Raw genomic sequence first — 24105 nt, forward strand, 5'->3', positions numbered from 1 at the left:
GTAAAAGAGAGAGAGACTGGATGTTTCTCACTTTTCCCCCAGTGATGTGAATAACTCACTGCTGCATGGTGCTGCTGTAGCACTGTACTGCCCAGTCTTATCATTTTTGTTTCATGATGGCAAGGTGGCAAGCCTGTTGCAGTTGTGCTGTGTGAGCCTCCAAGTAACCACAGGCCTCAAGAGACAAAAAAAAAAAAAAAAGCTCATGATGTCTAACGAGTTCCCTGGTTGGTTGGGGACCTGAGGCCCACGTAAGCCCGTGCATTAAGGCACCACAGGACATGGCCTGCCAGGGTTTGAAGGTAGTCCTATCCTCTGAGGTAGAGGTTTAGTGTCAGTTCAAGACCATTTAAGTTTGCTCCACTGAAGGCCACAGGAGGTCTTCCAACCATACTGATGTGTAAATAATCTAATTATAATCAAGATGAAGAAGAATCCCTCTGTATATAAAATAGATAGATATGGGTCTATAATTATTAACACAACCTGGATCATCTGCTTTAAACAGAGGAACAACTTTGGTGGTTTTTAGATCCTCTGGCACAACACCTGTTTTTAAAGACACAGAGGAGATGTGACCAAATGGTTTCAATATTGACTATTTCACCTGTTTGACAAGGAATGCAGAAATATTGTCATGACCAGCTGAAGATATTTTTAGTTCATCAATTAGGGGCTTAAAAGAAGAGATAACTGGACAATGTCTTAGAATAAAATACAGTTGACTACCATGACAAACAGGAATTTTATTAGCTAATTCACAACCAATATTAACAAAAAAAACATTATTTTCATTGAAATACTTGCAGATCTAACAGAATGATTATATGTATTTCTATAAGATTTGTAAATACTGTGGGTAAGAGGAGTAGGATTTAAGACATACTTTCTATACAGTTTATTCTTTTTCCTCAACAGCTTCAGCAAGTCAGCTATAAAGCAAGGCTTGTGGAAGTCTTGGCAGTATTTCTTGGTAGTACTGCCAATTGGAAAACATTCATTAAAACTGGAACTAATAACTTTCATAAAATATTGATATGCAGAATCTGCATTATTTTGTTCATGTACATCATCCCATGAAATACTGGCAAGTATATCTTTAAATTTGGAAATATTTGACTTGCTCATAATTCTCTTATGCATTATTTCCTTTGTATGTTTAGCTCTATTAACCTAGTACTGAAATATGGAAAAATGATCTGACAAATGTAAACATAAGACCCCAGATTTAATTTCTTTACTCAAAGAATTAGTTAATATATTGTCAATTAAAGTTGCAGAATTTTCTTTAAAAGTAGATTTGTGAATAAGAGGGAAAAAATATTTAGAATAAAGAATATTTTAAAAGATCACCTGTAAGAGTATCTGAATCGTTTTTAAAGAGGTTTATATTGAATTTGCCTAAAATATAACAGGGTTTATTCTCTTTGTTTATCAGGTAAGAGAATTTACATTAAAATCTTTGATGCTAGAGTCAGGTGGGCAATAATAACAGCAACATAACATTCTTTCCACCAAAAGCCCAGTCTGATTTCAGAGAGAGATCATCCCTAATTGTCAGTTGAATAAACAGTGATAGTCCACCTCCAGATCGATTCTCACTTACATAGTGAATTATATTTATTTAATTCAAAGATTTCTCTAGAGTCCTCTGTAAGCCATGTTTCTGATAAAGCAGTAACAGAAAAATCATGTTTAGGTGAAAATAAATAATAAATACATTTGTCATAATTTCTAGAAAGGCTCCTTATATTTAAATGAAAAGTAGAGAAAACATTTTCAAGTCTGGATCAACATCAAAATTGTATGAGTCAATTGTGGAGGGATCAAAGGGCCTAAAAATCTGGCCTTCAAAATCAGATTTATTGTAGTCCATAGTGTGAGCAAAGAGAATGTACCATGGATGAGTGGTTTAGTAATCAGAGTGCTGTGTAAATGCCTAATAAAAGAGACTAATGACCAAACTCTGAGTGTTGGCCTTCCTTTGTTGTGGTGGATTTTGATTTTGGTGGATGGACAATAAGTTTGACATATCTTAAATATGCAGTGTCACCTCTCTCTCAAGCTGCCTTCATTGCTGGGAGCAATTCTTTCCCTCTTTGCTGCACAGCTTCAGGGAAGTCTTCATTGATGAAGATGCCTAAGCCCTTCAAGTTTTTAGTCTTATCCAGAACAGCAAGTTTGTCCTTCAACCTCAGAAATCTCATCACAATGGGTCGGGGCTTTTCTGATGATGACCCTGGCTTCCCAGTCATATGAACCCCATCCAACTCTATTTTCAAATGATCCAGATTTAGTTTTTCACTGAAGAGTTTTCTCACTTTTTCTTCAGATTCAGACACCTTTTCTTCCCAGACTCTTTAAGGCCATCTACAACAATATTATGTTACGTGGAAAGCAGGAGGGCTATAGCAGCCAATACTTATATATGTTATATAATTATGTTATATATCTGATTAAAGGTCTCCATACAGAAGCTGAGTGATGTGCTGCTGTGGATGGGGCAGTCTGCAAAAATGTGTTTTAGCCACTTTTTAAAAAATGCTAACAGAAAAAAGCTGATATCAGTTTAGGTATACGCTATATTTTTAATATTTTCACTGCTTTATTTTGCTGTCATACAGCACTTTCCTTTTGAACTACAGTTTGTGAACTGTTGAACTATCACATTGCTAGACACTGTATTACTCTGGAGATCTGCTGTTTGAGTCAGACAGAGCTAAGTGTAGGTGCACTTGTTCATAGTTCAATGGTTGAAAAAATTTTGTTCCAAAAGAAATGTTGGTTTGATTGCAACATAAAAATTTATAAATATTCCAAATAGGGTACACTGAAACTGATATTAGCATTTTTCTGTGGGAAAGTTAGGATGTTGTGGAGAGGATGGTTGGTATTGTCCAAGATGGCCTTCATCTCTCACGTGCACATGGAGAGCCACAACAATTGTAAGTGAATCCAGACTCCTACCAAGCACAGACCTAGCTTTTTTAACTAGCTTATCCAGTCAGGTGTTCTTGTCTGACCTGCTGCTGCTCCAGCAGCCCACGGCATAAAAAAAGGACACTCGCCACCACTGACTGATAAAACACATGTAGCATTTCACTGCAGACGTCAATAAAGCTGAACTTCCTAAGGAAAAAGAGCCGGCTCTGCCCCTTCCTGTAGATTGCATCTGTGTTCAAGGACCAGTCCAGTTTACTGTCCAGGTGCACACCTAGGTGTTTATAACTGTGCACCACCTCAATATCCTTCCCTCAAACTTTGACTGGCTGAAGTGTGGGCCTAGGCCTGCAACAGTGAGTGACCATCTCCTTGGTCTTGGAGGTGTTCAGAAGGAGGTAGTTCTTGTCACTCCATTCACTAAAGTCAGATCCCTGCACTCTCCTTCCTGCCCATTCCTGATATGTACCACAATAGCTGTGTCATCAAAGTATTCCTGGATGTGGCAAGGCTCAGAGTTGTATTTTAAGTCCGCCGTAGGTGGAGGTGGCAGAAATTGTTGTATGGATCATGTGAATTATATCCTGTAACCATCTTCTGGGGTGCCTGTGGCTCAGGAGGTAGAGTGAGTTGTCCACTTGGACAGTCGGTGGTTTGATTCCTTGCTCCTCCAGTCTGCATTTGTGCCCTTGGGCAAGATACTGAACACCAAAACTGTGTGAATATGCATGTATGTTAGAAAAGGGCTGTAAAGTGTGTGTGAATGTGGTTTGTATTGTAAAGCCCTTTATGTGGTCGATAAGACTAGAAATTTTCCATTTTGTAACAGTTTTTAAAGGCACTGACAAAAAACCTGCATTGTCATTTTATTTTGCTTGCTTTTTCATAAGAATGATACACAGGTTTCATCTGAATTTGCAGTTTTTATCAAATTTGTGAAACAAATTATTTATTATTATTTATTTTATAATGCATTTAGCATCATAAAATAAATAATATGAAACTAAAAAAAATAATGGAGCATAATTTATGTACTGTAGGACACCCAAACATTGACTCATTGTTATCACATCAAACAAACCACTAGAGACAAGTTAAAGTCAACCGTCCTCTCCCTTCTGTGCTGTGATGTCTGAGGGAGACATTGTCATTCATATCTAGGCTTCTGTTTTGGAAGAGAAAGTGGTGGTGCTATTCAATCACAGAGCAGCAGACAGAATGGTTGCTTCTTGCAGAGAGGTGGTGGAATGAGATAGATGGATTCAAGGGGCGAGAGCAAAATGGATGGAACAAAAAGAGAAGGAAAAGCAGTAAAGAGAGTGGGAAAGGAGAAGAGGAAAAGAACCATTTTCCATCCGGTCCCTGAGCACCTTTAGTGATAAGCTGATTTACTGTCAAATCTACTCGTGGAGTATCAATTATCTCACCCAATCCCCTCCACTCAGCCATGGCTGCACTCTCAGACAGAACCCTGGGCGAGGAGCAGGAGTCGAGACATTTATATAAAAGAGTGAAATGGAAGAGAGGGTGTGTTTGTTTCGTTTATGTATGCGCCCAGAACATAGCCAGACTGAGGGTGTTTCTTTGCCTAAAGAAAAAAAAGGTCCTCAATTTTCCACTTGAGCAGATTTCAATTTACACTCACAACCCCCCTTGGTGACTTCCCCTCATTGTTATTGACAGCACTTAGGGCTGCTGTGATAAAAGATTGGACATTTAATGTTTGTTTTTTTTTATTCCTTTTCCATTATTGAAAAGACACTTGATCATACAGGAAACTGTGTCTGTAGAAACCACCTTTGTGGCGTTTGTGGTGAGGGGTGTTAACTGTGTATCTGGGTATGAATGCAGCACAGTAAAATCTGTAGTCTGTGGGGCTAATTCAATTAACTATAATAAGCACGAAGAAGCCTGCTACTGTGTACCAGAGATTACTGATTTTTTTATTTCTCTATTTTTTTTTTTTAGAAAATACTTAATTGTATAGAGCAGCAATGACATGACATATCTGAAAATAAAATGTAGACAAGCCACTTAACATTTTCACATGTTTGTAGTATAGACTTTCAAATAGACTGCTGAGACAACCAGGCATTAGAAGAACCAGGCTTATATTAAAGACAGGCCTTTTTGCTGGCCTTTTTATATGAAGTGGTTAATATATTTTAGTAAGAACGCAAACTCTGCAGTTGTTGCATTTTTCCCTAATGCACTAAAACAATTAGTCAATCAGTAGACGATAAACAAGCAGAATTTTGATAATCTATCAACAGTATCAGTCAATTATGCAAAAATTCCACAACATTCCCTGTAATAATGTTTTAAGATTTTCTGTTTTTTTTCTGTTTGAGAGCATTTCAATTACTATTATTCTACCTCAAAATCATGCTGTTTTGCATGTATGGAACATCATTGTACTTCATATTGATATTGTCCATGGCAACCTGCAGCAGTGAACTCTAGGTCTCTGAAATTGACCACTTCCATGCCTACACAAGCAGTCTGTTTAAATAGCAATGTCAGCGATTGAGTATTTTTCTGTTGTTAATTAAGAAATGTGGATGGTGTATAAGCTGCTGTCTGGTCTGGTCTGGTCTCAGCATAACAGGCTGGAGGATGTTGTGGGTTTCTCTCACTCTGTCCAGGTGTCCAGAGATTATTTATGACTCAATTATGTAACTGTTAACCAACCAGGTTATCAATCAGGTTAAATCCATTGACTTTGCAGTTTAAACCCTACCCTACCTGACCCCTCAATATTACCTGACATGAGACAAACAGAAAATTCTACGTACAATTCTAATAAATATTTCCTAAAAGCAATTCCTGTCATTTTAGGTATGAGTCATCACGCTGATGTATGTTGAGGTGATGATCTTTCTTTTTATTACAGGACAAGGTATGGCTTGGCATGACTGACAGCTATGATTGACAGTTGCTTTCAAAACTCTGTCAGATGCACCACAGGAGCAGATGAGTTTCTGAACAAAGACATTTTTCAGTTCACATTGTCATTTGTAATTGTTACCAGCATTTTTCAGTCAAACTGATGCTGCTGTCAGCTGTTCTGAAAGATACTCTCAGAGATCTTCTCTGCATTCTGTTTGGTAAGATGGCCATTTTTGTCATCTAACTTACATTAGCTCAATAGCACCTAATGAGTGTAAAACCCATAACCCAGTTGGCCAGACTGAACCCACAACATCATTCAATTCATTCAAATTCAAAAATAATCAGCCAATGGGTAAATACTGTCCTTGAAATCAGAATTAACATTAAACCATGAGTCAATAGAAAGACAGTCATTGCAGTGTTGCACAAAACCAAAGCTAAACAGACACGGAGATGTTCAGAGACTGATATACAGTATAGGTTTAGATGTGGAAACGTGAACCATACTGCTGTCAGTCACTTTGTTAGTATTGCAGTCTGGTGTCAATACATATTCCTGTTTTCCAGCTGTATCCTGAACCTCAGATAGCTGCTGAGCAGCTGCACATTTGACCTAACCCATCTAGACATGTATGATTCTTTATTAACACAATAACGTACTGTGAAGTACCTGAATACAGGTGGGAAACAGAAGTGCTTGTAGTGAGTCAAAAGAATTTGGTTAGTCAAATTCAAGCATAATTTTTGTCTCATCTTTCTATTTCATATAGTAATCAAACATGAGTTTAAGATAAAAAAATGAGATGAGTTACATGTTTCTCTTAACTGGTCAAATTCTGTTAATTTTCTTCTGGCTGAGCAGACAGCACAACAGAACAAGCACTTCCCTCTACATTTCCAGGAATGCTGGCCAACAACATTTCACTGAGATCCCCAAACTACAAACACTAAGGTTCAAGATAGGATTCTGTTTTAATCCAACCTGTGGTGGAGAACAGTCTCTCTACACTACAAAAAGTCATGGGAGGAGTGATGATGCCTCAATGTTTTGGAAGATGTCCAACAGACTGGAAGAAAAAGCTGCTCCTGCCCTCATTATTCCACACAGATCCTCCTGGATATGACTATCCACCTCCATCAGCTGTCTGACAAAGATGGTTATTAGGATATTTATTAGGATTAGGCCGCCATTATTTTTCTCTGTTGTTGCTTTTGCCAGATTGGTTGTGAACTATGATGTCCGAGCTTTTGATTCAATTTTCTGTTAGGTTTATCACATCATGTCACGCTCTCTATTATATTAGAACCATTAAAAGCTCTCTTTCCATCCCTCACTAAGATCAATGCACTCAGAGACTCATACTGCTGGGCTCCATCAACCCCAAGTGGCAAATTTGCACATCTGAAATTATTTCTGTAATGTGATAAGCAAAAATATTACCTTGTGTCTTCATAGGGACTGTGCCTAAACATTAGTTTGACCACCCCTTTCAGCACACTGAGCAGGTACTTCCAATATTACACTATTACACAAGTAACATTAAGAGTTTTCTCACTGTTCTGGATTCGGAGTTCCAGCTTGTGTTTGTGGGTTTCTCCAAGTTCCACGGACTTCTGCTGCTTCCTGCCATGAATCTGTGTATATTGTTTAGAGCCTCAAAGAACATGTTAACATACAATTAATGCTGCACAGAGGACCAAATTCAGTCTATGAGAATTACAGTTAACATCCATGGTATGTGTGTTTTCAAATCACATGCACACCTTCCTTGTTTCCTGACATTAGGGAGGCAAACCATGTGTAAATATTTGCATTGTTCTTTTAAGGTGACCTTCTGAGAAATCTTGATTCCTCAATTATCATCATACACTGCATTTATAAATGATGTAAGCTTAAATCAAAATTCATATCTAAAGATGTGCATTGCATTCATCTTGAGAACCCTTACATTTTCATATTACTTGACGTCTTTTCTTGTTTGATAAGAAAAATAACAATAAAGTTTGTTGTATTAACCAAAGTAGACTAATAGTAAACTAAAGGTAAACATATCCATCTTTGACCATACCCTAGAAGAATACTTATAATGTTATCCTTGCCCTATCACAGGTGGTATATAAGAACAATGACATTCGACTTGAGTTGTCTCGTCTGGCTCGAATTGTGGACCCTAAGATGAAAATCCAGGGTGAGGTTTCCCACAAGTGTGAGAATGTGGCCACCTTGGACCCCATCTCCTTCGAGACTCCTGAGGCCTACATCAGCCTCCCCAAGTGGAACACCAAGCGGATGGGATCCATCTCCTTTGATTTCCGTACAACTGAGCCCAATGGCCTCATCCTCTTCACCCATGGCAAACCCCAGGAACGCAAAGATGCTGCTCGCAGCCAGAAGAACACAAAGGTCAGTCCATACTCCAGATAACTTGATGACTAATTTCATTTCTGCTTTAAGAAATTGTTGTTTAGAAGGACTGATGAATCTTCTAGAATTAATAGAAAAATGTGGTCAAGACAAAAGAGAAAATCCAGTTGCATTTTACTTAATAATATTCCAGGTAACCTATGACCTGGATAACTCAGAGTCTTCACAGGACTTGCGTTTCATTAAAGCGAAGTTCAAGTTATTTGAGGAGGGGTTTTGGGAGGTAGTTATCGATAGTCTGTGTATTACATGCAGTAGATTCAGATCCACACTGGCACACAGGAACAAAAGCTGAGCGATGTGCTGCTGTGGAGGGGACCATCCATTTTAGCCACTTTAAAAATGCCCAAAGAAAAAAGTTTATATCAGTTTAACTGTATACTTTATTTAGAATATTTTCACCGCTTTATCTTGCCATCTAACCACCCTTTCCTTTGGAACTATATTTTTCCAACCACTGAACTACTGTATTCATACACACAAGCACACCTAAGCTTACCTCTATCTGCGAGTAATGCAGTGTGCGCCATAGTTGCGCTTGTGCGGTAGTTCAACTGTTCACAAACTGTAGTTCCAAAGCTTTGTGATGGCAGGATAAAGTGGTGAAAACATTACAAATAAAGTGTACACTTAAACTGATAGTATCTTTTTTCTGTGGGCACTGTTGAAGTTATAATATGTAACTTTTCCACACCCGAACAGCACCATTTGAGAGTAGAGTGCCTGTATTTTTAGTATATCAAAAATTACATTAATTAAATTCAAACCTTGCACCCCCACCAGACCAAAAGTGGACCCCCCAATTGTTCTTGTATAATTTGCACTATTTGCACAATTTGCACCACCCCTCGTCAAATAACCCAAACTATAAGAACTTCGTGAGAGGAGTGGTTTGTGACATTTTTGATTTGCAGTTGAATAAAAAGGCTAATACTCATGACCCCTCATCACAGGCTGCATATGTCTTAACCAAAGAGTGATGTTCCCCTCTCAGATCATCTGCAATTAAAAGTTTTTTGACATGTAAAAATTATATAGTGTTTTTAATCTAAAAAAAGCAATGGTTAGCAAAGCCAGAAACGATAAACAAGTTGTGTTCCCTGGGTGCTCCCACTGGTCTAGAAGCCTGGACTTGTAAAATTACATCTGTATTTTGCCCATACAATTGCCATTATGGTATCACGGGGATTTTGAGTTGTGAGACTGACAAAACAGATTTCAGCTACTCCACTTTAAAGGTAACTTTACAACAGGACCACACATAGCAACAGGGATGTCATGGCATACTGATGGACTGAGTACACCACAACATGACTGCAGCATTTTGAGAAGTTAAACTAATGAAGGTTAGCAAAAAATAATAATAATAATAATAATTCAGGTGTTGTTGTCAAGTATTTGGACTGAAAGGTAATCTCTGTTTGTGTCCCTTTGCCCTTGTCCAGGTGGATTTCTTTGCTGTAGAACTACTGGATGGCAGCCTGTACCTCCTGTTGGACATGGGCTCAGGGACTATTAAGGTGAAAGCCACTCAGACAAAGGTCAATGATGGTGCCTGGTATCATGTGGACATTCAGAGAGATGGACGCTCAGGTTAGTTGTATTGGTGAAGTCGGGTTAGGGGTTGGATTTTTTCAGTATAAGAATTGTCTTTACGAATTACAGAATAAAAAAGGATACCAAAATCTTTACTCAGTAATAATACTCAGAATAAAAAATAATTAAATACTTCCATAATATTACTGATAACTTATGAAGTTGTTACCAGAGATTTGTTGAGTTTCCCTTAAAAGAAACAAATTAAAACAAACTGATTGACTGTTAAAAAAAATTCAAAGTACAGTAAAGTAAAAATAAGTAAAAATAAGAAGTACACCAAATGCTTTCTTATGGTCTCATCAGGATGAATAATTGATAATTGCTGCCATTACTGTGTGTAGAATGATTTCTTCCTGACATCACCATCCTATCTTGTACCACACTCACCACAGGCACCATCTCTGTAAACAGCAGAAGGACGCCATTCACAGCCAGCGGTGAGAGTGAGATTCTGGACCTTGAGGGTGACATGTACTTGGGGGGGCTTCCTGCCGACCGCACCAACCTCATCCTGCCCACTGAGCTCTGGACTGCAATGCTCAACTACGGCTATGTGGGCTGTATCCGTGACCTTTTTATCGACGGTCGAAGCAAGGACATCCGTCAGATTGCTGAGGCACAAAATGGTGCTGGCATCAAACCATCATGCAACAAGCAACCGGGCAAGCAGTGTGAGAGCTACCCATGCAAGAACCGAGGTATCTGCAAAGAAGGCTGGAATCGATTCATCTGTGACTGCACTGGGACTGGCTACTGGTCACGCACCTGTGAGAGAGGTACATGTTTGCATGCCTAGTTCTCTTGCATAAACCTTAGAACACACTGATAACTATATTCCAGCAAAAGACTATGGTTTTTAATGCTACTGTAGAGGATTGTAGTAAAAAAAGGAGACTAGTCATTGTGACAATTATAAAGGAAGTCCTGATTATAGGCTTGGGAATATGAGACAGACTAGAACTGTATCCTATTTAAGGAAAGTTGCTTTGAAGAACACAGGTTACCAGGCTGAACCTGTACCTGCTCCCCAAAGATTATTATCATGTCATTGTGGTCCCATCACAATAAGAAAATAACCAAATAAACAACTGGTCTGCAGTAGATTTTGGGATAGTGAGAACCCCAAAGAGTATTAAGAATATACTGTTGTGTCCTCCACATTTGGAACGGAGTAGGCTGTTCTATTAACCACATTTGGACAAGCCTTGACAGGTCAGATTTTTTGACAAATAACGTATAATATTCAGTCTTGAAATGCAGTAGGCGGCGGAGGCAGTTGCTGAAAGTAGTCACAGCCTCTATATTAACAGTGAGCAGAGATGGGGTGGAGCCATAATCGTCAAAACTGTAGTTTGTTTTCTTTGTGTTTGAGTGGTGGGGTTTGCTCTTTGGTTTGAGTCACATGGGACAGATTGTAAGTATTTTAGTTGTTAACAATACAACATCTCAGTTAAATGGTTAATTTAGTCCTGTGCAACACCAAATAGAAATGTCAAAAATGTTATGAGGTGTGGCAGTCCAGTGTTTCCTCTAGAATCTTTTCCACACCCTCCAGCCAACCCCAAGTTACTGTTTCACACTTTGGCAGGATACAAGGCAACTGGGCCTATAATGTGCATCTGCCCTAATCCTGAAGCACCACAGCTGTCAGTAAATCAATAGTGTGATTTAATGAAAAAATGTTAAGCGAAATGTTGGATGGTAAAAGGAAAAAAAAACCAAAGAGAAACACATAGTGCTCCATGTGCTCCCGCTGTACCTGGCAACACACTCATCTCATACAAGTTAGCCTTTAAAATAGACTTGGTTGTGTCCTTGAGTCTTTTGTCCCTAATATCAACCCGAGAAGTGGTCTGCGTTTTTCAACAACTGCACTTTTGTGTAGCCATCATGGTGCCTTTAAAAAATCCTCAACATGAGCCATTTTACAAACCCAGAACACAGTAATGTAGTAGTCAACACACTTGCTGCAAAATGACAAAAAGGAGCATCTGCCTAACCACATACTAAACTTACTTACCTCTGGGTGACATACATACCAATCCTGTCACTGATTGGTCCCTCCACATACACTACCTCACTGCAATCAATCAGGAAAACTGATTAAATGCACACAACCAAACCTAGGAATCAAACCTTTAGACTGATGATGACCATCACAGAAGGCTTCAATAATGGAGGTGTTCAAAGTCTGCTCAGCCTATCCTTATTAAACCAGATGAGAAATGTAGATCATAAATGACAGATACACAATCATGTTGTGTCATTTTATTAGAAAAAATATTAGCTTCAGCAATGCAATGTCCTTCAACCACTCCCATCATATTATGACGGTCTGTGTGATCACTGCTAACCTATTGACTAGTGACCTTGTCCTGACTAGAAATTGAGATAGACAGAAAAGTGCTGATATACATGTTTTCTTTTCACACACAAGTCTTAATTGTATTTACTACACAGTCTTGCTTTATCAAGGAATGTATTCCGAAAACTAGTATGCTTTAAAGGCCAAAGATCCCTGGTTATGGATGTCACGATACTGACCTCTTAACCTACTTCTATCCTCTATCTCCTATCTGGAGCTTCAATTTCAGGTCCAGGTTTATTGTAATTTCCACACATATGCTTGATATACATAGAGGGAAAAGAAATGTTGTTCCTCATGGACCTCAGTGCAAAATAGAACAGAAATAGAACACAACACAGAGTGAGCTTTCTTTAGCTTTAATTAGCATGAACAACTTGGATGTAGACAAGATTTAGTGTATTTTTGTCTTTTCTATCAAACTTTTTGTAAGTCGTCATATATAACATGCAGTGTTCTTATTGGATTTCGTACATGTAGGTGGGACGTACCATGAGGTTTACTTTCTTGAAATTTTCCACACATCATCATTTTACCACACTCCACAACTTCTTATGCGCAACTTCTTACACGTGTTTTGTGAGTTTTTGAGCTTCCATAACCCCTCAACAAGCTCCTGTGTGATGGTGAAATATTGAAATTCCCCACACCGCCACAGACACACTGGTATATAAAAACTCACTATTTTTACAATAAAGCATTTTCAAGATCTTAAGCATTTCCTGGCCAAGTTTGAGGTGGGTGTGGTCAACTCGCTAGAAGGAGCATATCAAATTCTAAAACATGACATTTTATGTTGCCATAAGGAAGCACTATGTTTAGAACTGACATTGTAATATTGGTGCGAAAGATGAGTACCATATACCAATACCACAAGTGCTACTTAGTTGAAAATTTCTAGGGGTTGCTCTCAAGCTATATTACCACTCCTAAAGTCACGACCCATATGAGATATCAAGTTACAACACTTCAGATACATTTACAAAGTACCCATAGAACCTCAAAAATGCTAAAAGTGTGGGGCTATAGAGCCAACGTACCATGCCATGCCCAACTGCAATATCAAATCAAACTAGACAAGTTTTGTCAGTTTTTGCTCATCATAAAGTCCATAAAAATGTGTTCATAAAAAAGAAAATCCAAAATGGCTGACTTACTGTCAAGTGAAAACATTTTTTAAAAATATGTATTTTGTCTAGAATGATGGGAGCAATAATGTCACTGAATTTTATGAACATCCCAACAAGTTTATTTCCACATGGCCCTGCATTTGGAGGAAGTGGAGCCTGCTGGCCATGCCCAAGCCTTGAGCCCCAACATCTCATTTTAGGTTAAAATATTTATTTTATTTTCATACTGTATTAAAACTTTGAAAAAAATTTTCAAAAGATTATTTATCACACCTCCAAATCTCCTACACTTGAGGATACCCAACTGCTGGAAATCCCTCTACCTTGAAATTCGACCATGATCGATACACACATTTCTTTGGTTGGCAAGTCCTGAATCATTGCTCTCTAAAGAAACACTGGAAAAGTCGATTTTGGGGACTAAATTGGTTCTCCAAAGCATGTGCCTGCGATGTAGTGTGAAGTTGCAACTGGCTCGCTAGAAGAACACTGCTTCAGTAAAAATGTAAATGTATATGTATGTGTATATGTATATGTCAGGAACTGACACCTACAACCTTGCTGAGAACAAAACAATTTGAACTTGGGTCCAGGATAGTAACCATGTGCAACTCTTAAATGTCAAGTTTATCTCAAGTTTCTAACCCTGGCGTCAGGAACACACTGTTGTACGTGCATGGTGGCTGTGTCTGTGTTATGTTTATATTATATTGTAGCTCCTTACATATTAAGATTCTGGAAGGCAACAGCAGAATCTTATCCCAGACATTACTATCTACCATACATTTAAGCTGTGTACACCAAGATGTTCTCATGCAAGTTTGTCCAGGGTCAAATATCTCAGAGTAAAATTTTGATATAAAGTGCTTCTGCTCTATAGGGTCCTAAAAAAAACTTGTCTAACAGGTGAGAATCATTTGTCATTTGTATGTTTTCCTCAATTTTCTCCATGTCCACAGTACATTGCTCATGAAAGGATTGTTCTCAGCAATGTGTGACAGTTCATTCAGAAGTTTATCCAACGAGTTCACGGTAGAAAAAGGTTTACATATCAGTAACTCTATATCAAACCAAGGAGATGAGTGTTCATTCACCAAGAGGAAGAGGAAAGAATTCTGGCTTTCATGGACAATATATAATTTTGCCAGGAATGATATAGGTAGGTTTCTCAATGTTGGATTCAGGTTTCAAGGTTGCAATGAGGTCCTTTATCCAGTGATTAATATTTTCTGCATATAGCCGATTAATTCTAGGAGTAGCTTTAATTCGTACGTATATAAATCCAGATGGGGCCCAGTAAAAAGTTCTAATATATGCAAGTTCAGTGTTCCCACTGTTGTCCAGGGGCATTATTTCTGACTATTTTCTGGCTTATTTTATTCCCAGATTTTAGAGGTATCAGAAGGACACCGTATAGTAAAATCTTACTGCGGCACATATAAAATAAACTACTATGTTGCTTTGTACCAATTTCTACTCCTTTAATATTTTGATTTTCTAATATCCTAATAGCCATTGCTATGGGCTCAATGGCAAAAGTAAATAGGAGAGGAGATAATGGGCTTCCTTGAGCTATGCCTCTTGTTAATTTAAAAGGAGCAGATAGCAGACCATTCGTCTCAACCAAAGTTGTAGGTGCTTTATATAGAAGTCTAATCCACCCCAAATAACTTGGCCCAATACCAAATTTCTTCATTACTTCAAACATATATTCAACATACATATATCCAGTTCTATGAAAAGTTTTTTCAGCATCCACAGAAACAACAGCACCTGGAGTATCATTAAAGTTGAGATAGTGAATAATATTGAACAAACGTCTTGTATTGTAATAGGAGTTTCAACCTTTAATAAAGTCTGTCTGATCTGCATCCACAATGGAAGTCACAATTTGCTCTAACCTGACAGGCAGTATCTAAAAAAGTATTTTATTATCCACATCGAGAAGTCTAATTGGCCTATAAGATTATTAATTTTCCCTTTCATCATTTAAAAAAACCCAACTGGAAAACTATCCACTCCTGGGCATTTCCCTGATTCAAGTGCAGAAATAGCTTTATCTACTTGTAATTGGGAAATAGGTGATTCCAGTAGGGTTGCTTGATCCTCTGACATCTTTGGAAAGGTTAAGTAAACCTGTCCCAGGTGTCTGCCGATCAACCTCTGACCTATATCACTTAGAATAGAATTCTTTAAAACTAATTAATCCGGCGATTGTTTAATTGTCTTTGGCTATTTGGCTATTTGTCCAGAACATCTGGTATCAATCTTTCCAAAAATTCAGTAAGTGTTTTACCTTCCTCACCGTCCTTGCAGTCTGATTCTGTTGTTGATTTTCAATACTTTCCAGGTAGTTTTATTGAGGAAGCTTACTACTTCTAGGAAAAAAGTTAAATTGTGGTTGACAAGCTTCCAACGATGCTGATAGGTCTCTCTTATCTCCTGGAAAATTAGGGAGTTGTCAGTGATATGGTTGAACAAAAACAGGGTCTCTTGGCAAACATTCCCATCAAGCTGCCTATCAACATTAATGGTCCTTTGGAAATTTGGGCCTCTTGGAGAAAAGTAGTACAGCTATTTGTTGGCAGTGCAGATCCCTGATGACTGGACAAGAAATGTAACCTGTGCTGCTTGCAGCATCATAAAAATGTTACTGAAAAGAAAAGAAATTGGATATGTTGTCATACTCGGCTCATAAGAAATCTCAGAGAATTCAGATTTCGATGTCATGCACACAGCTTTGTGTCACAACATGCAAATATGACATGAAAGTGTCATGCATACAATAATAATGACTATTACACAGCCTTTCTTGGTATATGGATCTTCGAGGAAAGGCAACAGCATCACAATCCCAAGAGCATACCCTTCTGGGATTGGTTTAGTGGGGACGTCCCTGAGAGGAGATATTTGATTAGTGCCCTAAATTTATGCAATGCCCATGCAGTTATTTAGCACAAATAAAAAGAATATGAAACACACATATCCATGATTATCAATCACGTGAGCCCCCAGTATGTTAAACATTTGTCTTCTTGTGGTATCTGTCAAGGTTTCTACTGGTACTCCTGTACTAGTTCTTAGCGTAGCTTCAATCAACTAATAAATATCAAAAACACAAAAATGCAAAACATGGTGTTAAACAGCTTTTCTAGAGACACTGAAAAAATGTAAAAGAATTAAAAAACTCATTAGAGCTTTCTTATGACCTGTTTAGCAGTGACTGCATTAAGTAAATATTCAATTCTCCGTCTCGTTAGGGACCTCGTCTACAATTAAGCCTGGAATATACTTGCTTTTTACAACGCATATGCATATGCATCTCGGCTGCCATGTGTATCCTGTGTTCGTTTGGTGCGTCGGTTGTGCACGTTGTCAAAAATTGTGCGACACGTACATAAGATGCAATATTGACATGAACGTTAGGGGTGGTCATGCAAGTACAATGACCCTGAGGTCAGAGGATCAGATAAGGTCAACGAACTGGCGGCTACAAAACAACCGCTGTCTCTTTTTCTGGTGCGATCAAAGCAAAAGCAGGATACAGACCTCTTCTAGTGTCAGCATGTTGTTTATTTACATGAGTGTGCAAGACTGGCTTTGGTTACGACTCTGGGTCTGATTTCTGTGATCTGCCCCCAAGTGGAGAACTCCAGTATCATAGTGGCCATGGTGTGCTGAAGCAAGTTTTCGTTCACAACGCAGCCGTTATGTACGCGAATGCTTGGTCAAACAGCAAGTATATTCCAGGCCTTACAGATGATGCACTCAAGCTGAAGCTTGAGTCAGACATCTCAGAAGCAGAGGACAGGGAGCATTCAGAGAACTCTAAAAGAACAGAAAAAGTATCAATAATTTTATTCTGTAGGTTGTAGAGTGTTTGATTATACCAGCCTTTATATTTCAAAGTCATCTAAGAAAACTGTCAGCACCACATTACCTTGTCCAATGCGATTGATTAATATTTCTGGATCAACTTCTGTCCCTATGGCAGCCTTGTATATAATTTTTGGTCAGACAAAATCTCTCAATTACAGTAAAAGATAACAAGATAAAACTGAATGTGTTTTTTAAGTGTTTCTTGCCTTGTACCGAATGACATCACAATGAATACATTCATCCACCACTGTATAATCACTAAATAGACTCAGAGTGTTTTTTTTCTCAGAAACCCATTCCTTCTTAAGTCCAAATTTGAAGGTTCAGATTTTACTATTTTTTGATTGACTGTTTTGGTATATATTATGCTTTATACACTAAAGAATGAGGCACATATTGCAGAACTTGAATGTTTAGTAATTTACCCCCCATTTATGAAAGAGTTCATTCTACAACATTAAGGAATTTGCAGAAGTAGGTTTTAAAAGAATACGGGTGGCTTTTTCCCAAGCCAAGCTAAAGTAAAAGTCCACACCTTTCTCATGAAATTGCAGGAAGTCAAACTGGGCTTCAACCTTGTCGAATTTCACATACTTCTGCCATTGGCTGTACTTCACCTGGATCAGCATTTTTACTGAGACATACAAGAAAGTCTGACATGGTAAATTTGCATTTCAAGGAAAAACAGTAAAAAAACAAAACAAAATAAAGTTCATGTCACACAGAGAACTAGACATGTGAAATGTGTTTCTGCTAGTTGGGACATGTTATTTATGGTCCCTTTGATGCTCAATGGCTATGAAGGTTAAAAAAAAAAAGTTCTATCTCTTCGAAGTTAGAACCCTGGCCAACCTGAGAAAAAAACAATAGGGTTCTACCCCTATGCTGTTAGAACTGTAAGAAATATTAGTAAAAACAATAGGGTTGTACTCCTTGGGATGTAGAACCTTAATAATAATAGCTTATTCATATAGCACTTTTTTATATTGCAGGATGTCTTAATTATTGCATGATTCCCAGCTCATTGAAAGATTTTTACTGTCTTCCAGACACGATGCACATTTGACAAACAAAAGATTGTATGCAAAAACTGTATCTAACTATTAAGTTCCAAAGCTAGAGTTTCAGGACATGCTTTGTATTATCTATGTTGGTGACAATGAGTAAAGTACAATTATTTATTGTGTACTTCAAACAGCATGAATAGTAGTTGTGTATTGCATGCAGAATTGCAGATTATTGATTCGGGACACCATGATCACCAGTCTCTTTTTGCATTAAACAGATCCCAGATCTTGTTGTAAGGGGACATCCAGACTCAATTGCCTCTTCCTACAGTCGTCTGCCAGAGAACATTTCCTTTATGACCAGTGTTAAGACAGTTTAATAAAGACTGATCAGAGTTGAAAACTAATTAACCCATGCACAACCCTAATAAATTGCTCCTACTGCTTTTTAGCATATCAAATAAAAGCTTTCTTATCATATCTCTTTATCTATAGCAGTTTAGTAGCGTGCTCGATGATAATTTACCCCGCAGCTCATTTTTACTCCTGAAAAGAAAAGTTGTAGGGCATCGGTGGATCGATCTGATATGCAGTGTGCATTTCACCTTGAATTATTTTGCAAGAGATAGCTTAATGAAACATTGCAATATAATTTTCAGGAACCAAAGATTGTCAAGATTGCATAATGTCTTTTTTATTAACACGATAATTCATATTTAGATGTGTAAGAACATTTCTCCTTTAGTCAATTTGACCCATGTGAAAAAAATAGACATCATATTACCCACCAGTCTTAGAGAGATACATCTGTGCTTTTCACCCGATGCTGTGATTGGAGAACAGTTGTGGCAACTTAAGGTGAGGACAAAAAGTTTCATCTGGATACTCATCTGTGTGTGTGTGTGTGTGTGTGTGTGTGTGTGTGTGTGTGTGTGTGTGTGCGTGTGCGTGTGTGTGTGTGTGCATGTGTGCACGTATGCATGTATGATATAGGAACCAGTATATAAGACATCACTAGTACTGTAATGGAGTTGATATAACTGAGGACAGACTGGATGGCATCACCAGGAGAGAGAATGAGTTAAAGGTGGTGTTCCATGATCAAATTCATGATATCAGTATCAAGGCAGACTGAGATCCAAGCTGAGACAGTCTTGCCATCTGGTGGGAAGGACAGATAGAGCTGGACATAATCAGCATAGTTGCTATGCTGATTATGGATAATAACGGCGTTTGATGTGAGGGAGAAGATGATAATGCAGCAGAGACAAAGATGAAGATTCTGATCATGATGAGATTAGCGGACAAACTGGGACACCTATAGCATCAGTTACAGAGGGAATCCCCCTATAACACCAATAACAAGGGAGTTTTGGGAAAGAAGTCCAGCAAGACACCTATCCAATCTGTGGGCCATTCACCCTCTGGAAGAGCAGGGCCACGCTTACACCCCCCCCTGACCAAATGTCACATATTTAATGATGTTACTTGTAAAACTGGGTTCTCAATAATTATATCTTGTGATTGAATAACTACAATGAATAAATATCTGGCATCCTGGCATCTCTTCAGTGGTTATAGAAATATTAAGGTAAGTGTTTAACAAACATACAGCTTGCAAGTTTAACTATAAATAATGAAAAACCTAAACAAAAAACTTAATAAACAATAAGAAAAGTAATAATTCATGACCTGGTTACACATTCACTTGTCTATAGAAGAGTACACAAGATCGGCAGTGAGAAAAAAGGGACACATGGCAGTTCCTCCTTATATTATGTTTCTCAAACAGTGATATGGGACTAGTCTGATGATTTAGTCCAATCTTTTTTTTAAGAAGGTATTTTGTGCCCTTATTATTTGATAGGACAGTAGAGGGGCAGGGAGAGGGGAAATTACATATAGGAAAGAGTTTGGTGCTCATGGGGTACACGTTCTAACTACTCAGCTATCGGGTCATCCCAAATGTGGTCCAGTCTTGGAAAATATTTCATTCTTCTGTATGTAATCCTAGAGGTCAAACAATGGTCAGTTAACAATCAGTTTGTGGTTCATGAGGACCTACTATCACAAGTTTTACGACTATAGTGATTACATCACTGAACTGAAACGTGTTGAATGTCAAAATTGATTAAGGGCTTCTTTTGAGTGGTTTCTACAGGGCAAGGTCAGCTGGTTAAAAGTGTATCAATCCATTAGGCACACTGAGATCATCACACATGCAAAACCGTGATAATACACACACACACAGTTACATCCAAGAAATATGACATGTCAGAGTTAATCTGACAGCCTAGCTCAGAGCTGCAATGAAAATTAAAATTGTATATGTTACACTGTGCTGTCATCTGACACCCTGTCAAACACACATCAGTACCGGCATCCGTATCCAAACATAGCCATGTGCAGTTGAATTTAAGATCAATTAATCAATTAATAAATATTAATAAATAAATATTTATAATATAATATATAATAATATATAATTTATATAAATATTTTAAAAGGACTCTAAATTGGGGCGTCCCGGTGACTCACCTGGTAGAGCACATACTACTGAGGCTTAGTCCTCACCCCAGCGGCCTGAATTCAAACCTGGACTGAGGCCCTTTGCTGCATGTCATCCCTCTGTCTCCCTGACTTTCCTGTCTCTCTCCCACTACAGCCAGTGTAATAAAGGTATTGTAATAAACTGCCCAAAAAAGAAACTTTAAAAAGAAGCTATCATAAACTGATTTTTTTTTTAAATTTGTATTTGAAATGCATTTATTAAAAAGGAAAGGCACTGTTAAAGCTAAAATAGATATCAAATAGAACAACACTGCGGAGGAAATGATATGTCTCCTTCGATCAGATCTCAGAACAGCGTTCTGTCCCATAAAGGATGTGTTGTAGCATGTTTGCATCCATCCTGTAATTTACTGCTGTCTTGTGGCAGCAGCAGGCCATTGTCTGGAAGCTAGCTTGATTATCAGCCATTGTTTCTATAGTTTCTGCCTTTTTTGTGGGCAACTCTGTGCTGTCTCCTGTTGACAAAGGATGGGGCTATAATTCAGCACAGAGGGGAGCAGCATTTTCTGGATGTTTGCATTGAAGACAATCCTTGCATCTTTGATGGGTGACTGGCTACAGCCAAAGTATGCTTGTCAAGCTGCCCTTCACTCAGCTTCTACCGTTCTAAGATCAGTTGACACATGTGGAAATCTTAATGGTATGAGAGTGAGCCCTCTCATTAGGAGCAATAACTTGCAATGCTTGACATGCTATGGAATTTTGGAAGAACAATCCCCAAATCTGTATGACTGAAGTCACCATTGACGATGAAAAATCCACCAGGATGTTCTGATTGTTGGTTGCTGATGCTCCTGTACAGCTCTCACAGGTAGACTGCTACCATAGCAAAGGCATTGAAATCCCTTTGCTATGGTGTTATGATAGAATTGCCGGCACTTCACAGTTGTAAAACCCACCACACCAAATTGTCTTTGGACATAATCACAGCACTTGTGCACCTTTTCTTGTGGATACAAACAGTCCACAGCTATGAGTCCCACAAGGCAGAGTAGAGAGTTAGGCTTTCTAGTTATGTGGATGTGTTCAGACCGTTGCTGTGTAGCAGTGTTTCAATGAAAACAAAGCAGCAGTTCTTCATTTCATTTTTTTGTAGCCCTTTGCACGCACTCTCCAAAAGATCCTGGCTGCATAAAAAAGTGCTCTTTTTTTTACAGTTGAAGACCTGACTGAAAGATTTGGTGTGAAAGGGCTGAGGCGTCTACACTCATCACCGTGGCGACCAAAACATTCATTTCATTTCAGTTGGTTATTACAGTTGTGAAAATGTATCTTTTGGGGAGCATGGATGTCCATCCAGCAGTTGCTGAGATACTTCAATCTGGACCTATGTTGAATAACATACTTGGAAGAGGGGCCCCTAAAGCTCAAGGCTTTCTGTGCATTAGATGGTGTAGGCTCATATGAGTTTTGTGCTTATGTGTTGCATATTCCACAATTAATGTGTAAATTACAACACAAACCGAAGACCAAGTAGTACTGAAATTTTTATACATTGCACAGAGAATGGGGATTTACAGGGAGCACAGATGCTCAGGTTAATTTAGTCATGGTCTATGTGAAAGGGGTGGATGAAGTGACCAACATTGCCAGCTAGAGCAGCTAGCATGACTAATTCAGTATTTGTACCAAGTATCATGTTCTAACTGATAATATTGTCATTAACCTTACTTGAAATATGGCTAACAGTCTTTTTGTGCTCCTGACTTTTCTCACACAGAGGCTTCCATCCTCTCGTATGATGGCAGCATGTATATGAAGGTGGTGATGCCAAACATCATGCACACTGAGGCAGAGGATGTCTCCCTGCGTTTTCGTTCCCAGCGGGCCTATGGCCTCCTTATGGCCACCACCTCCCGAGACTCAGCCGACACGCTCAGGCTTGAGTTGGATGGGGGTCGCGTCAAACTCACAGTCAACCTAGGTATCGTATGCACCCCCAACCATCTGCCTCCATACCTACATCCTTCACCATAAGACAGTTTACCGTTAAGCAGTGACCTCTCCCTCCCCTCACCCTCTTTCTATCTTTCTTCTATTTAGTCTTTTCATCAGTTACTCATCACTATGATCCCTTAAAGGTTTCTACCAGCTTTACAACATAGATAATTAGGTTTTTATCTTTTGCATGGGTGTTAATGCATTTTGAGCACACAGGTAACCATGGACTACTTAGTGAACACAACTAGTTGCTGGATAAGAATTCAAGCTATACCATTCAAGCTATACCATCCTGACTTCCATTTCAGTGGTAAATAAGCTTGGCCCATATTTGAAACAGTCAAACCATAGTCATATCCATGTCCTTTTTTACAGAACTTTTCAGACAGTCACAGCACAATAAGCAGAACACATGACATGATGTAGAGATAATGGGCTTTAAAGTCCAATCTCTAACAAAGTCTTTGGCAAGAACAAAGTGTGATAAGAGTTTCTAAGAGGTGACTTCCACCATGTATAGCCTTTGATCTTCAGTCCATCATCCACCAACACAATATCAGAAGAAACTTTTCTTGTCCTTCTCACTAACCTCATTTTTCTGTCTGACATGAAGTAACTTCTCTGTCACCTTCCAGTTCCTCTGGGTGGTTGTTTTCTTTGCTTACAATGATGTGTATATGGAAGTCTATGCTTACGTTTATGTTCTGCTTATGTTTACCCGTCAACTTCATTTTCCATCATGTTTTGTCAAAAGATGGTATTCACCCCTTCAAAGGCCTTAAGCCTGCGGCCCGTCAGGTGAACAGCCCGAGAACAGAGCCCAGCAAAACCTACAGCTGGCTGTGACCCCAAATACTTCCAAAAACACTTACAGTCATAATATGTAAGGAATGCTACAATGAAATTTAGCCATTTTATCTTGCATATACAGCACCTCCAGGAAAAATCATGAAATGTAAGAATAATACCAATGTTAGCAGTTGTTAGCTTGTAGGGGAAGTCTTGTTCAGAGAAATTCTAAACCGATTATATAAATTCGTGCAAGTCATACCCTAGATTTCAGTCAAAATGTTTGTAGCTCTAATTGTTAAGTGCCCATATGATTTCTTAGCCTACGTTAACCTGTGTGATTTTCTGCAGAGCGTTGTAAATATAGATCAAGCTTCTGATCCAGCTTAGTGACACATGCAGGGATAGCATTATACTCCAGATCCAGTGGTTGGGGTTACTGTGCCTCTGCATGGTGCTGGTGCTGATTGGATCGTGGCTGTTTGCTCCCACTTTTCTGTTGCGGTTGACGACACATGAAACCACCAGCCACATAGTGACCAACCCTCACTGTCTTTACAGTTGCAT

At 38.6% G+C, this 24105-nt stretch overlaps 1 protein-coding gene across 5 annotated transcripts in view; it reads left to right on the plus strand.

The window, feature by feature from the left end:
• Positions 1-24105, plus strand: part of LOC139614038 (neurexin-3a) — a 108160-nt gene that overhangs the window by 13651 nt on the left and 70404 nt on the right. For all 5 annotated transcript variants that reach the window (XR_011686881.1, XR_011686882.1, XM_071471123.1 and 2 more), the window contains exons 3-6: positions 7943-8236; positions 9703-9850; positions 10249-10632; positions 22529-22732. Coding sequence is in view for 3 of the 5 variants with exons in the window: in XM_071471123.1 (XP_071327224.1) it covers positions 7943-8236; positions 9703-9850; positions 10249-10632; positions 22529-22732 (1030 nt within the window). In the remaining 2 variants the exon portion in view is untranslated. The remainder of the gene's footprint in view (positions 1-7942; positions 8237-9702; positions 9851-10248; positions 10633-22528; positions 22733-24105) is intronic.

Source organism: Trachinotus anak, unplaced genomic scaffold (genome assembly GCF_046630095.1).
Source record: "Trachinotus anak isolate AG129_WGS33_773 ecotype Australia unplaced genomic scaffold, CSIRO_AGI_Tana_v1 ptg000033l, whole genome shotgun sequence".
NCBI lineage: Eukaryota > Metazoa > Chordata > Actinopteri > Carangiformes > Carangidae > Trachinotus > Trachinotus anak.